We start from the raw sequence: 16805 nt of genomic DNA on the forward strand, positions 1-16805 counted from the left end.
GATGGGTATTTTTGTGACTGGAAGGCTGTTTCCAGTGGGGTTCCGCAGGGCTCAGTACTAGGTCCCTTGCTTTTTGTGGTATATATCAACGATCTAGACTTGAATATAAGGGGTATGATTAAGAAGTTTGCAGATGATACTAAAATCGGCTGTGTTGTTGATACTGAAGACGGAAGCTGTAGACTGCAGGAAGATATCAATAAATTGGTCAGGTGGGCAGAACAGTGGCAAATGGAATTTAATCCGGAGAAGTGTGAGGTAATGCATTTGGGGAGGGCTAACAAGGAAAGGGAATACACATTAAATGGTAGGACACTGAGTAGTGTAGAGGAACAAAGGGACCTTGGAGTACATGTCCACAGATCCCTGAAGGTAGCAGGCCAAGTAGATAAGGTGGTTAAGAAGGCATACAGAATGCTTGTCTTTATTAGCCATGGCATAGAATACAAGGGCAGAGGGGTTATGCTTCAACTGTATAAAACACTAGTTAGGCCTCAGCTAGAGTACTGTGTGCAGTTCTGGTCACCACATTACAGGAAAGATGTGACTGCACTAGAGAGGGTACAGAGGAGATTTACAAGGATGTTGCCGGGAGTAGAGAATCTTAGCTATGAGGAAAGACTGGAGAGGCTGGGTCTGTTTTCCTTGGAACAGAGGAGGTTGAGGGGAGACTTTATTGAGGTGTATAAAATTATGAGGGGCCTAGATAAAGTGGATAGAAAGGACCTATTTCCCTTAGCAGAGGGGTCAAAAACCAGGGGGCACAGATTTAAAGTAATTGGTGGAAGGTTTAGAGGGGAAATGTCTTCACCCAGAGGGTTGTGGGGGTCTGGAACTCACTGCCTGAAAGGGTGGTAGAGGCAGGAACCCTAACCACATTTAAAAAGTTCTTGGATGTGCACTTGGGATGCTCCAACCTGCAGGGCTACGGACCAAGAGCTGGGAAGTGGGATTAGGCTGGATAGCTTTGTTGGCCGGCGTGGACACGATGAGCTGGAATTCTGGAATTTGATCCTTCCGTGCTGCAACTTTCTATGATTCTATAAGTAAAACACTTTGCAGTGTCCATTATAACAGCATATTTATCACACTGGGCCTGACAATTTATCACACAAACAGCAAAGTCCCAAGCTGCTTCATTTTTTAATGTTGTATTACCCATATGAGTGTAGGGTATTTACAGAATCATACAGCACAGAAGGAGGCCATTCAGCCCATTGTGCCTGTGCTGGCTCTTTGAAAGAGCTATCAAATTAGTCCCACTCCTCTGCTCTTTCCCCAAAGCCCTCTAATTTTTTTCCTTTTTTCCTTTTGAAAGTTCCTGTCGAATCTGGTTCCACCATGCTTTAAGGCAGTGCATCATAACAAGTGAAAGAAAAGTCTCCTGATCTCTCCCCTGGCTTTTTTTTGCCAATGATCTTAAATCTGTGTCCTCTGGTTACTATTTCTAGGACTTTGAATGAGCTGAGGTTTGCTTCTACCAGTTGATGACCTGAAATATGAGCTGCTTTATTCTCAGTTGGTCCAGTTGTGAAATTGAAGCTAAATGTTGGGATACTCTGAGATGTAGGGGCCAGAGCTAACATTCCAATGCCAGGTTTAGTAAAAAGTGTTAAAAGTAATATTGTACTCAAAGAACTAAACACGCTGCCTGGTTTCCCAGTGAATCCTTTTTAAATCACCAATATAGTCACCTCCCCTCCTGTCTCCTCCATTATGTTTCAGGGGCACAGTGCGTTCCCCAGCACCTTGGGCTATTACGTGTCTATTAATCATGTGTGAGCTTGGACAATGAGCGTAAGCAGGCTATTTGATGATATGGGCATCATAGCCAAGCCTGATCTTGTATTCACCTGATATCTATACATATGCACTTCCAGCAAGGATGGATAGCAATCAGAAGCAAGAACCCTGGCCAATCTTCTCCCTATCCCGGTTGTAGTACTGTCATCATGGGCATCAGATAAATTTTATGGTGTTTAACTGGATGAGATCTAACAGGCAGTGGTATTTATCATAGCAGTTTTAACAGTTTCATTGCAGCCCATATCTACTAAAAGTCATAGGGGCTATATGCCTACTCAATGGAGTATAATTTCCTCCATTAACTATTTGTGGCCAAATTATAAATGTAATAATAAAGAGCGTGTTTATGCTTTTGCTACAAATAATGAAGAGAGGAAATCTTCGCCCACTGAGTCAAATAAAAGACAAGGGGGAAAGATTTCTTTTCTGCCCTTTGTGTAATGAAAGCATAAATCTGTTCTCTGCACACAGAGGAATTACTCCCCCAAGATGAGGAAGAGTTGATGAGAGCAGGGCAAGTGGAAACAGCAAGGTCCCAATCCTGAAAGGCATTTTAAAACTGTGCCGGTATCTATGTTGAAAAATCAGACAGTGGGGAAAGATGCAAAGGATCACTATAAATTGTCTAAGGTTTGTTTCTTCCCCCGCCCCTCTCCCCGCCCCATGAGAGTTAGCAGCTGCCCAGAAAATAATAAATAAGGTTGTTTATAATGTAACGGGTATATTTGTTAATTCCAAAGCGCTGCCCCATGTTTTATTATTGCGCTATGTTGTAATGCCAATGATTATTTTTTTTTAGAATCTCAGGACGGCGTTCTCCTATCTCTTTTCCTTCTGTGACCAATTGCTCACCGACCTATGGTAAACTGACTAGTGCATCTCGTCATGCTCGACTGGTTTCCCGCTACAATGATCTTTATGCCAATGAACGTCTGAATGCACAAAATCTCCTCAGACGTTATGTTGATGATCTTGAGATGGTGCAGAGAATAATATTCATTGCCACAGCAGTAAGTAGAGAGATATAGCAGAGAAACACATTGCAGTATAAGGCTGATAACAACAGTAAAGCATTTTCTGATAGTCCTGCAGTTTTGGAGACTCAGTTGTTTTGTACAAAAGTCCAATTTTTTGGAGGCTTCACTTCCAGTATGGATTCTTGATCGGTGGCAGTGTGGATTGGAGAACGTCATTAATTTTAGAGACCAGCAAGTCAGGAACACTGCAATTAAGATGTACTGACTTCCATGCACAAACTGACAATATACAAGAAGACATTACTAAACCTGCAGAATGGGCGTGTAAATGGCTAATTAATTTCAATATCGATAAGTGTGAGGTGGTGCATTTTGGTAGGAGGAATAAGAAGGCCACCTACTCCTTGGAAAATAAGAGTGAGGTGCAAAGGGATCTAGGGGTATAGATTCATAAATCATTAAAAGTAGCAATGCAGGTTAACAAAGCCATATAAAGTGCAAACAATGTTCATTTCTTGAGGAATAGAATTGAAAAACAAAAAAGTTATGTTAGACACATGGCCTAGAAATTGGGTTTTGGCTTAGCCAGGGCTTTAGCGCCGGAAATTAGTGCCGGCGCTAAGTCCCCTGCGCGCGCCAAAAATTCAGTGGCGCCGCGCCCAAATGGCTGCCGGCGCTACTGAAGGGTCTTAGCGCCTGGAAAAGGGCGCTAACTGCCGTTTCGCGCCACAATTCTGGCGCTGCGGCACCCGATGCGGTGCGGCAGGCTGGGGAAGTGCAGGCCTCCTCCTTCCGTTAAGGAGGAGCTGCCTGCATCCGGCCGCGGCCCGCGCAAATCTGCTTAAAAATGAGCCCGGCACCTCGGACAAGTGCCGGGCTTGCATCTGTTCCGGGGGGGGGGGGAGAGAAGTCCGGGGAGGGAGCTGCGGGCAGGCGGCCGGCGGGAAAGCGGCCGGCCGCCACGGGGCCTTTAATGCGCCGGCGCTAACTGCAGTAAGGCACCTCTGACAAAACGCTGGTTGCGGCTGCCACCGGCGAGGCGGCCGCAACTCAATTTCGGAGTTCGGGCGGGTTACCACGGCAACCGGGACGCTGCGCACACCGATGACGTCATCGGTGCCGGCGCAGCGCTACCGGAGCAACGCCGATTTAGGGCCCCAGGGAATTTCACTACTGGCCATAACTCCGGCGCAAGGCCCTCTAGCGCCTCAAATGAGGCGCTAAGGCTACTGAATTTTCAGCCGAGGATCTTGGTTGGACCACACTTTGAGTACTGTGTGCAGTTCTGATCCCCATATTACAAAAAGGATATAGAAGCACTGGAGAAAGATTTATAGGGATAATTTATAGGGATAATGCAAGAACTGAGAGGGTACAGCTAGGAAAGACTGAACAGGCTGGGCCTCTTTTCTCTAGTAAACAGAAGACTGAGAGGTGTCCTGATAGAGGTCTTTATAATTATGAAGGCATTTAATAGGGTAGATGTAGAGAAGGGGTTTCCAGTTATGGGGAGTCAAAAACTAGGGACCATAAATATAAGGTAGTCACTAATAATTCCAAGATGGAATTCAGGAGAAACCTCTTTACTCAGAGTGGTGAGAATGTGGAACTCGCCACCACATGGAGTAGTTGAGCCAAATAGCATAGATGCACTTAAGGGGAAGCTACATAAGTACATGAAGGAGAAAGGAATAGAAAGATATGCCGATAGGGTGAGATGATGTAAGGTGGGACGAAGCTCGTGTTGAGCAAAAGCACCAGCATAGACCTGTTGGGCTGACTTGCCTGTTTCTGTGCTGTAAAATTCTATATAATTCTAATTAATTTTCTGATCTTCGTTGAACATAACTCTGTGCTGGGGATGGAGCCTCATAAAACATAATGGCCTAGAAATTCGGTGGGCTGTGCCACCAGTTAGCGCCTAAAGAGGGCACTCAGTGGCTTTAGCGCCACTGGCCGCGCCTCCCGTGATATTTAGCTGGGGTGCTAATGGCGGCGTTAACCTGTTGCGCTGCGCCGCCTCCGATGACGTCATCGGTGTGCGCAGCGCCCCGCTACCACCCCGATCTCGATATTTGGCAGCGACCGCCTCTGTAGCACCATTCACAAATGGTGCCCGGTTCACGGGGCCTTCCTGTGGCGGCAGTGGCGCAAATTAAGGTGGAGGTGCGGGGCGGCCGTTTTTTTCGGCGGCCGCCTGCCAGCACCTCCGTCCCCGGCCTCCTGATCGCCCCCCGCGGCATTGCCGGCTGTTTTCCGAGAGCCCGGCACTTCTCCTTGGTGCTGGGCTCTTTTGCCGGCACTTGCGATCTCTGATCGCGCTGGTGCAGGCCCCTCCCCCCTTAAGAATGGGAGGAAGGCCTGCAGTACCGCAGCGCGCCGTGCCGCTGCGTGTGGCGCTGCGGCATGTTGCGCTGCGATATTCAGTTTCAGCGCCCTAAGAGGGACGCGGAGCGCCTCGAGTCTCACCCCGTGTCCCTCTTGGGGTGCTCAAGCTGAATTTCCGGCGGTCGCTACTGCTCCAAACGCTACGCTAAATCCGGCGCCCAGGCGAGCTTGGCGCCCCGTTTGCGGCTCCACCCAATTTCTCCCCCAATCTATTTTTTAATGCTGCCTCACCTTCACTGACTCTCTGTAATCTCACTAACACATTCTGTACACCAAAGGCTTGTAATATTTCACATTGTATATCAAACAGCTAGTGCCCAAGAACCATTGGGGGTCAAATTTCAGGCTTTTAAAATCCCAAGTTAGGCATCAACTAATCATTATTTCCTGATTCACCTTGTATTCTCTTTTTCAGCCTCGGTGATATCCTGCATTATGGGCTTTGTTTTCTCAGTAACTACAGTAACTAATTTTTTTAAATTGAAATTTCTCAATAGCTCACTCAAAAACCAAACTATTCAGTCCAATGCCAGCTACATGAAAATCCCAACCATCACACTGCAGTCAAGTAGAACGTATTAATATACCGTGAAATATTTTTTGGGGTTGAATTATGAGGACAGGTTGCATATACTTGTATTCTCTTGAGAATAGAAGATTGAGGGGTCATCCGATCAAGGTGTTTAAAATTCAATAGGGTAGATACAGAAAAACTATTTCCTCTGATGGGGAAATCAAGAACGAGGATAAATAATCTGAAAATTAGAGCTAGACCATTTAAGAGGGAAATCAGGAAGCACTTTTTCACACCAAGGGTAGTAGAAATCTGGAATTCTTTCCCCCTAAAGGCTGTGGATGCTAGGACAATTAGAGTTTTCAAGACTGAGATCGATAGTTTTTTGTTAAGTAAGGGTATCAAAGGATATGGAACACCACCACCTCCAAGTTCCCCTCCAAGTCTCACCATCCTGACTTGGAAGTATATCACCGTTCCTTCATCGTCGCTGGGTCAAAATCCTGGAAGTGCCTCCTTAACAGCACTGTGGGGGGAGTACCTTCACCACACGGACTGCAACGGTTCAAGAAGGCGGCTCATCACCACCTTCTTAAGGGCAACTAGGGATGGGCAATAAATACTGGCCTTGCCAGTGACGCCCACATCCCATGAACAAAAAAAAAATTAGGCAAGTAAATGGAGTTGGGGTACAGATCAGCCATGACCTTACTGAATGGTGGAGCAGGCTCAAGGTGCTGAACAGCCTACCCCTGTTCCTATGTTCCTATATTTAGTTAATTTATGATGAAAGGACTATAATGAAATAGATCAGGTTGATGAGTTAAATGTGGGTGAGCACGTTGGGAGTGACCTACATTTAACTCATCTACTTGATCTATTTCATTACTCTCTTTCCTCTCCAAAGTTCTTGAATGTATTGTCACCTCCCAAACCTGTGCCCATCTTTCCTGCAATTCCATGTTTGAATCTCTCCAATCAGCTTTCCATCCCTGTCACAGCACTGAAATGGCCCTAATCAAAGTCACAAATGACATCCTCTGTGACTGTGATTACGATGCATTATCTCTCCTCGACCTGTCTACAGTCTTTGACATAATTGACCACACCATTGTCCTCCAACACCTTTCTTCTATTGGCCATCTTACTGGGATTATCCTTGCTTGGTTCCACTCTGACCTATCCGAATATAGCCAAAGCATCTCCAGCAATGGCTTCTCTTCCTGCCCGCACACATTTACCTGTAGGGTACCCCAAAGATTTGTCCTTAGTCCACTCCTCTTCCTCATCTACATGCTTCCCCTTAACAACATCATCCGCAGACATGTGTTCAGCTTCCTCGTGTACACTGCCCGCACTCAACTCTATCTCTCCACTGCTTCTCTTAACCCCTCCACTGCCTCTGTGTTGTCAGAAATATGAGGAAAGATTTGAAAATGTAGTACTGTTTTTGTTAGAACAGTGGCGATTAAGGGGTAATTTGATAGAGGTGTTAAAAATTACAAAGGGATGGAACAAAATGGATAGGAAAAGATTGTTTCCAGTGATCGAGGGGTTTAGAACAAGGGGGCATAGATAAAAGATTAAAAGAAAGAAATTTAGGATAGAAAGCAGGAGAAAATTTTACACAGAAGGTTGTGAGGCTGTGGAATTCACTACCGGAATTAGTGATTGAAGCAGAGACCATGTCAACATTTAAGAATAGATTAGATAGGTGGTTGAAGGAAAGAGGGGATAAAGGGATATGGGCACATGGGATTAGGAGTACTGCACATGTGGAGGATAAACATCAACATGAGCTAGTTGGGTAAATGGAATGTTTCTGTGCCATAATTTCTATGTAATTCTATATTTGCATGTAATCTGGAATGGGAAAGGGCCAGTGTCACCTTAGATTTGTATGGCACTATATACATCACACACATGCTGTAATGATGGTTTTGTGATGTAAATAACTGCATTAATTCTTTACAAAGTGAGGAAAAAATATTTTCCAACAACTGTATAGTGTGACCTGGCCTCTTTAAGGTCATTATGATATTTGGCGCAGTGGCACAAATACTGGCACTGGGTGGCAGTGCAGACGGCTGTATTTCTGCATCTGGTAGTAGCTTTTGAAGTGTGGATAATGTAAATATTTCCATCTCTTCAACATTAGGGAATTAGTGTGGTGTTTAAGGTTGGAGACCAGGAACAGAGCTAATATGTTAGTGAGAGGCTACTTGGCAAGAGTAGTTCATTGTCCATTGCTTAAAGTAAAAATCAGGAGGCTATGCAGAAAGGAATATGCCAGCTGCTCTAACAGAAGATGCAATCTGTAGTCACAACCGTGCAACAGACACAAATGTAATTTTTCCTCAAGAAAAAATTCTATCCTAGCGTGACAGCAGTACAGGAAGGATGTCTGTTTTGTATTGCAACAGGAAGCTCTTTTTGATCTGTGCCAAATGTACAGTTTTCCACCAGTGCTGAATCTAAGCCAGCGTTTGAAGCTTTGTAACCATGAAAGCTGATTATATGTAAAGCACTTGTTAACTGGGATAAAATAGAAGATGCACGACATAGAAGAGATAAGTAAATTGCATCTAACAGTATAAGCAGAAATAAATACAGATAATAAATTTTATCGCTTGGAAGGGTCATAGAACAGGAATGGGGGTGAGATGGAATATAGTGGATTATGATGAGATGTTGTAGAAGATGTGAACCTCAATTTTCCTCACTCCACCATAAATTGGGTGGTGCTGTCCTGATTTGACATTTGATGAACTTGGCCATATTTCCAGGTTAATATGTCAGGCGAGTGCGGGGCAGGATTACTGGCTGGGAGTTGGTGCTCGCTCCAAATCCAGAGAGAGGTTTTGTGCACTGCTATTGGTCTGCAGGCGGTTGTTTTGGCCTGGTCTCTGCTGGTAGAAATCGCAGCCAAGTGGCCTCTGCCACTGCATGTGCAGCCTTTCTGCATTGAAGAATGGGGATTAATACTTGTCTGAGGCAAGTGTAAGTTGCTGGAAGGTACTGGTTGCTCCTTTGCAGATCCTGCCATCTGAAGAGGTAGCCTTGGCCCTGCAACTCCTAACTGGCACAGATCTGGCAGGATCCCTAGTAGGAGGGATAATGATGTTAAGTGTTAATATTATACCTGTACAGGAAACTTTTTTTACCTGGCACCAATGGGACCGGCGTGGTGCCGGTTTATCAAAAAGTCCAGATTACAGAGAGGTATAATAAAAGGTACGAGAGCTCTGTACACAGCAACAAATCCAGGCTTCCCTGTTGCTTAGCAACAGGTAGAGGAACTCTGACCACAAGATGCAAACGACCCTGTTGCTTAGCAACAGGTGCAGGAACTCCAACCACAAGATCCAAGCGTCCCTGTTGCTTAGCAACAGGTGCAGGAACCCGACCGACCACAAGATCCAAGTGTCCCTGTTGCTTAGCAACAGGTGCAGGAACCCGGCCACAGATCCAGGAACAGGCCACTAATATGAAGTAAAAGTTACCTGAACCTACTCCTGAATTTTGCCAGTTAACAGAGATTTCTGGTTATTTAGGTGCCGGTAAATCGAGAGTTTCCTGTATAATGAACAGAAACATTTTCCTCCACTGGTAGTGGCGGCTCTTCATATATGGCTTTGTGGGTGGTGGTGATGGCCTTCCAGTACTTCACGCTAGTAACTATTTTTCCTGTGTAAGTCGAGGCAGTAAGTGCAATGAAAGCCATCACAGACAAGCTTAATCCTCTTCTCAGCCATTACCAATATACACACTTCCAGCAGTGGATGACAGTCAGGAGCTGGAATCCTGGCCCAGGGATGGTGAGACTAATTATCATTCCCCTATTGCCAAACCAGTTGAGATTAGTTAACTCAGCACAAACCAGGAATTAAACCCATGGGCCTAGAAATTCAGTTGCGTTCGCCAGCCGTTAGCGCCATAAGAGGGGTAGGTTTCGAGCGCTAGGCACTTAGCGCCCGGGCACAGACCGATCTGTGCCTACGCCCAACTTCAGTTGACATTTAGCGCCGGCGCAAAGTGTTTGCGCGCGCTCAGCTGCGCGCGCAGCTTATGACGTCATTTCGTCGTGCAACGCCGTTTGTGCGCCCCAAACCGGAACTTCAGTGGCGCCCGCCCAATGTGGGCGTGGCGCTGTTAAGAACTGTGAAGTGGAACGCAGCAGAGGCCCTGCGGGCCTCGGGGAGCGCTAATTAAAGGGCACTTAGACTGAACTATAAAGGGCAGCCATTTTGCTGCAATGACTTTAGTGCTACGGATTTCTGGACAGAGACCAAGGAAGAGACCTTACTGAATTGGGCCAACATAGGAGAGGTATTTTTGGCTTCTGGCCAGAGCTTGCAAATTTGTCTCATTGTGATTTCACTGTTTGCAAGTATATTATGGGGGCTGCATGGGGTTCCAACCCTCAATTCCAGCATTATGTGCGAAGGGCTCGCAGACGCTGTGTGAGAGGGGCAGCCATGCCTAGGCGCAGAGGGGCCATCAGGCGTCGGCAATGTAGGCCTTACCCACTCAGGGAATACCGCCAGCAGGTGTCCTATCTCACCATGACTGCCGCGCATTGTGTTAAGAGGCTGCGCTTCAGAAGGGAGGTGGTTGCAGAGATCTGCCAGCTGCTTCACAGAGATCTGCGTCCACAGCTGATGTGCAGGACGTCTCTGTCGGTGGAAGTGAAGGTCACGGTGGCTCTGAACTTTTATGCAAGCGGCTCCTTCCAAGCCGCTGCTGGGGACATAGCGAACATCTCCCAGTTCGCCATGCATCGCTGCATCCGGCAGGTCACCGATGCCCTTTTCGCAAGGAGACACCAATTCATCTCCTTCCCCATGACCCTAGAGAGGCAGGAGCAGCGTGCAGTCGGATTTGCGAGGATCGCCGACTTCCCCATGGTACAGGGCGCCATTGACTGCACGCATGTGGCTATGCGGGCACCTATCGACAATGCCGAGGATTACCGCAACCGGAAGGGCTACCATTCCCTCAATGTACAGCTGGTGTGTGACCACAGGCAGCGCATCCTAGCTGTCAATGCCCGCTTTCCAGGAAGCAGCCATGATGCATTTATCCTGCGCCAGACTACTGTGGCTGACATGTTCCAGGCACAGCCTCCCCCAAGAGGATGGCTTATCGGGGACAAAGGCTATCCTTTGTGTACATGGCTCATGACCCCGCTCCGCGCGCCCAGGACCCCTGCTGAGGAGGCATACAACGAAAGCCATCAAGCCACAAGGAACATCATAGAGCAAACGATTGGCGTCCTCAAGCAATGGTTCCGCTGCCTGGATCGTTCCGGCGGATCTCTACAGTATTCGCCGGATAGAGTCTCCCAGTTCGTCGTCGTTTGCTGCATGCTGCACAACCTGGCTATCCGCAGGACTCAGGCACTACCACCTCACGTTGGACCACCACCTCAGGAGGACGAGCAGGAGGACCATGAGGAGGAGGAGGAGGAGGAGGAGGAGTACCAGCCCAGGAGGGAGCCACAAGGTCCAAGGGCCGTCCGTCGGCGGCTTATTGAACGACACTTCTAGGCCCCCTGTCAGGGAATGGCTTGTGGCAATGAACGCACCTGAATGCAGCCGCTCCGCAAGCCCTCAGTCGGTTAACGCAACAACCACTTGAAACATGACACATGGACAAGCTGAATAAATAAAAAGCTTTATTTAACAAACTCAGGGCCCTTCCCACATGAAACCCAAAAACAGACAAGACCCCCAAAAAACAGTCAAAAACATATCTCACTCCCACAACCTGGGGAGGAATAACAAAACTTGTCCATCCAAATGGCCTTCATCCTCGGCCTTACCAAGACAAACCCCCCCATACAGAACACAAACACCCCCATATAAAAAAACATTTGCCTTCATCTTCGGCCTTACCAAAATAAACCCCCCCCATATAGAACACAAACACCCCCATATAAAAAAACATTTGCCTTCATCTTCGGCCTTACCAAAATAAACCCCCCCCATATAGAACACAAACACCCCCATATAAAAAAACATTTGGCAACACACTCTACTTTGTGTGCCGAGAGGGCGAGTCCTTGTCCAGGCTTTTCTGGCCCCTGGCCGACCTGCTGCTCCGCCTCAACCTGGGCCCTGTAGGTGTTGCAAAGCTGGGGGAAGGCTCCTGAGGGGCACAATGCGTGACGGCAGATGCCCTTGGGGGTCGACCTAGACGAGCTCCGGCCCTGGAGGGGCCGGCTGCTGACTGCTGCAGCTGTGGCTGGGCAGCATCAGTCTCTCCAGCAGCTCGTCGCAGCTTTGCTGGGGGAGTGGCAGTGGCGGCTGCAGCAATGGGGGCAAGCTGGCTGATGCCAGGCGCTCGCTGGTCGCCAGAGACACTGGCAGTCGGCCGGGCTGGCACTGCAGCAAGCGCAGCAATCTGGTGAAGCCCAGACCACTGTGCTGCAGCAGCGCGGCGGGTGCCCTGGCGATGCGTGCGTGACACAGCGAGTGTGGCAGCAGTGAGTGCCTGTACTGCCCTGGTCTGTGCCCGCATCAGACCAGCCAGTGACTGCACGGCACCACTCATCAACTCTGCACTCGCTGCCTGTGCTGCCCTGAAATCGGCCCGACTCGCGTCCTGTGATGCCCTGAATTCTTCGTGACCCCTGGCCTGTGCTGCCCCGAATTGTTCGTGACCCCTGGCCTGTGCTGCCGCGAGTTCTTCTAAACCCCTGGCCTGTGAGGCCCTGAAATCGGCCACACTATGAGCCAGGGACTCAATGGCCTCAGGCAACCGTCCCACAACCCCCATGAACTTGGTGTGCCGACGATCCGAGTCCGCGGACATTTGATCAAGGAGGCGCACCTCCTGGGCGAGGACCGTCTCCGGACTGGAAGCTGGACTCTCCCTCTGGGGAGAAGGCCGCCGAGCTGCCCGACCCTTCCCGCGTGGCTGGACGCCACTGGGCCCAGCAACTGCACTCCCCTGCAACACTTCCCCCCTCTGGGGAGAAGGCCGCCGAGCTGGCCGACCCTTCCCGCGTGGCAGGATGCCACTGGGCACAGGAGCTACACTCCCCTGCAACACTTCCCCCCTCTGGGGAGAAGGCAGCCGTGCTGCCCGACCCTTCCCGCGTGGCTGGACGCCACTGGGCACAGGAGCTACACCCCCCTGCAACACTTCCCCCTGGCTCTCCTCCAGGCAAGACGTGTCCCCTCCATTGCCATCCCCTGGCGCGGATGAGGGTTCCCCCGATGTGCCGCCTTCCTCTTGCTCCTCGTCGTCCTCCTCTTCCGAGGGACTGACACTCGCAGCCTCAGGGACCTCCTCCTCACCAGCTGAAAGCAGGAAGGCACAAGAGTAGCTTTAGAGTGAGGACAGGGCGTCAGCGAGGGAGGCATGAGTGGTGGCATTATGCGCATTGGTCGGACAGTGGCAAAGGATGTAGATCTGAAGCGCAAGGGGAACGAGAGAGGTCCAAACGCTCATGTCCTTACCATTGGGGCCCAGCACAGGGTCGGCATCTCCAATTGCAACGGGGCCAATCACCCGGGCACCCATGAGTCGACCCACGCGCTCCTCCAGGTCACTGAGCTCCTGGAACTGGGCACGGCCTCCCCCGGTGACAGTCCGGCTCTTCAGATTCTGGGCCAGCTTGGCCTGCAAGAGAAAGGACGGCCTCTAAGTACAGTGTGGTGCCCTGTTGTTGTGTGCACTGCCTCCCATGGTGGAATAGCTTGGCCAGTGTGGTGCCCTGTTGTTGTGTGCACTGCCTCCCATGGTGGAATAGCTTGGCCAGTGTGGTGCCCTGTTGTTGTGTGCACTGCCTCCCATGGTGGAATAGCTTGGCCAGTGTGTAAAGTGCAGAAAGTGCTATTGATGTTCATGCCAGTGCCATAGCTGCTGGATGAGGGCTGGCCATTAGGCCTTTGAGGTCCCTTTGCCCATAATGTGAGGTGCACATGCAAGGATGAGGAGGACACTGGAAAGGGTACTCACCCTGACCAACCGAGTGAGGTCGTTAAACTTTTTCCGGCATTGGCCACCAGTCCTGGGGACATCGCTGTTGGCTGTGACCCTCTGGGCGATTTCCCTCCAGGCTCTCCTGTACAGCCTCTTGGGAGCCTTCTTGCCACTGTCCGGGCACAAGATATCTCTTCTCTTCTCCAAACCCCTAAGCAGCACCTTCAAATCATGGGCAGAGAAGCGCTGCGCTCGCTCACGGGCCCTCTGCATCGTTGCTGGCGCTATTTCTCTCCAGCAGCAGTGTTTAGGCCTAGCTGGAGGGCTGCAGTATCCAGGGCGTGGCAGCAGACCAAGTCGACCCTTCCCCCTTTAAGAGCTGGCCGGCGCCAGGGTGTCTGCTGTCAATCAAAACATGACGGCACCTGCGCTGCGCCCGGCCTCGGCGGTATCAGTCTGCACCGCCAGCTTAGCGCCTAAAGATAGGGGTGCAACGCCAGTTTTAGCGCTCGAGCAAACTCCTTGGCCAAAGCTACTGAATATCGGCGAAGTGGCCTCCACTTTCCGGCGGGCGCAAACTTTAGCGCCCGCCCGACTTTACCGCCCCAAAAGTGGCTATACTGAATTTCTAGGCCCTGACCTTCTTGGTCTCTATTTTTCAGTGTATCACCATGTACACAGTAAAACACTTGCCTACTGAGCATAGAAGGAATAAGCAGAAAAAATCCTGTCAAAATTATTTATGATATTGTGGGCCATGGTATAAAGATTGTTTTCACTCCTTAAATCAAACACAAGTTATTTTTATTTTATTTTTTCTGGGAATGATACTACACAACTCAAGTGGCAAATACAGACCTGAATGAACTTCTAGCTGTGCAATGAAAACCCATTAAGGCAAATATCCCAGAAATGGAATGACTTGCACAACATCAAACAGTACAGAGTAATTCTTGTTTCTAACTTGCTGCTCCCATTGAACATAGGAGGCATTCCAAGCAGCCAAAATGGCTTTCCGACAATTCAAACTGCGAGTACGGAAAACACTTTCTCCTTCTCACCTCGGGCCAGAGTCACTGAATGAAACTGTGATGGATTATATCATTCGCAACATGGATCTCTATGATGTCCAGTCCAGCATCAACGTATGTATGAATGAAAGTACATTGAAAGATGCGTCAAATGTGCTGTAGGCTCTCGAATGTACAATTGATTCCATTTATTATATGTATGCCTTTTCACTGCTGTTTAAGATAATCCAGCTAAATTGAATAATCTATACTAACCACTTACTTACACTGGAAATCAAAAAGAGCCACAATATTTCTGAATCTTTCAATCTCAGTTTTTGTTTAACATACAGCATTAAAATATTTATAATTCATGTTGATTAGAAACACTTTAAATATTGCAGAAAAATTCTCTTATGCTTGCTAGGTTGATCTCATAAATATCAGGACAGTTTAAGAAAATAAGTAATTAGTGAACAAAAGGTAGGATAGAAATAACTGTTGACTATTTACGGATATTAAATGCACACATAACCAATGCTTTTCTCCAGTATTTTAACAGAAGTGTTAACTAACGCTTCCATTAAAATACTAGAGAGAGGAATTTGAAATAGGTTCATTATGCATTCATATAGCAACATCAGCGATGGTAACTTGTACCCTAGTATTTTTTAGAATAATTGCATGAGCTGGAAATATCTGTACAGTGATATCCTTGAAAGTCCCATGTCTGTAACTATTACAATTCACTGAAAGCAAACTTAATAGACCCTCAGCCCTTTTTAGATAATGGTCAATATACATTCATAATGATACAGCTCTGTTTTTTAAAGCAACAGAAAACTTTCAGATGGTAATATCAACCAAAGCCAAATACTGTCCTGATTTGTTCAAAGGGCCAGTATTTTGCATTTATATATTTTAATTAATGTCTTGAAGTAGAAACTTTTTACAGGTTGATCTATACAGCAGAAAAGGGAAATAAAAAATGATTGTGCCTTTTTGTTTATTCATGATGAACTTGTCCGTATAATTTTTTCTGATTACTTTGGACTGACATCTTACCTTTTCCTCTTTTGTGGCATTTCTCCTTAACAAGGAGGTTCTTGTTTCAGTGTGGCAGCAGGTTTGACTTCCTTCCTTTCTAAATAAACAGGTCTGGGGTGAAATTCATCTTGGGCGGTATTGCAAAATGGGCGATAGTGCTTTGGCAGCCAGTTTTACACTACGCTCGATTTTCTTTCCCCTTGACTTCATAGACTGCTATCAGTGGGCACCCACTCCACTAGGGCTGCATTAATGTGCCCACCATACAGAGAAGGCTGAAAAGTCTGGGTGGAGGGTACCCATATGTTGGGGGGGGCGGCATAACAGGTTCCCTTCATGCCCCCAGAAACAGCATAATCGAACAGCCACATTGAAAAAAATGGGCTCCTCTTTGGTTTTCTTGGTCTCAATCCTGGCCTGGACCCTCAAATGGGCTCCACTTCTACCCCTGTTGATGAAGTACGCCCGGTCTCACCTCATGCCAAGACCCAATGAAGGCGCGGCAATGCGGGTGTCCCCTTCCCTAGTTATGCTCCATCTCGCATTGATGGCCATGTTTGGACTGTACGGGGGTTCTGAAGCCCCCCACCCCCATGCCATTCTGGAAACTTGATCACCAGTCCAGCTCCTGGTCTAGTTACCGAATGTTCTGCTGTAATGCTGCCAAATTTACAGATTACAGACGACTAGATTTTCAAGATCCATGTTCTAAAAGTTAACCCATAAGAAGAGATACCAATTCATGGTGTCTGTTAGTTTAATGGAAATCCTATGTGACTACTGGGCACTAAGGAATACACACTCTCAGTAGTTCACCTTTCCTTCATACACATATTTAATTATTTCTTCTGATATCAGCCATCTCCATTTAGGTTAGTTTAGTATGGTCTCGATTTTTTCTTTGAAAGAGAAAGAGAGTCAGTGAGGGCAAGCAGATGATAAATCCAGAATAACTGGATTGAGTTTTACATAGGAATAAAAGTAGGCCATTCAGCCCCTTGAGTCTGTTCTGCTTTTAAAACCAAACCCTTTTATAATTTTTTTTTAAGGGTGCAGCAAAGCATGTTCAGAGAAAACAATTTGTCAGCAAAGCACTGCCTCTCTGACATGACTTCACAGTATGTCACCTCT

The 16805-nt window shown here is 47.8% G+C and overlaps 1 protein-coding gene across 8 annotated transcripts in view; it reads left to right on the top strand.

Annotated features, from left to right (window-relative positions):
• spata18 (spermatogenesis associated 18) overlaps positions 1-16805 on the top strand; it is a 188800-nt gene that overhangs the window by 95537 nt on the left and 76458 nt on the right. For 7 of the 8 annotated variants that reach the window (XM_085969940.1, XM_085969939.1, XM_085969942.1 and 4 more), the window contains 2 exons: positions 2606-2816; positions 14604-14762. In XM_085969940.1, the coding sequence (XP_085826066.1) occupies positions 2606-2816; positions 14604-14762 (370 nt within the window). The remainder of the gene's footprint in view (positions 1-2605; positions 2817-14603; positions 14763-16805) is intronic. The other variant, XM_085969943.1, reaches the window with a different exon arrangement.

Source organism: Somniosus microcephalus, chromosome 2 (genome assembly GCF_052327205.1).
Source record: "Somniosus microcephalus isolate GS21.2 chromosome 2, FLI_Smic_1.0, whole genome shotgun sequence".
Lineage (NCBI taxonomy): Eukaryota > Metazoa > Chordata > Chondrichthyes > Squaliformes > Somniosidae > Somniosus > Somniosus microcephalus.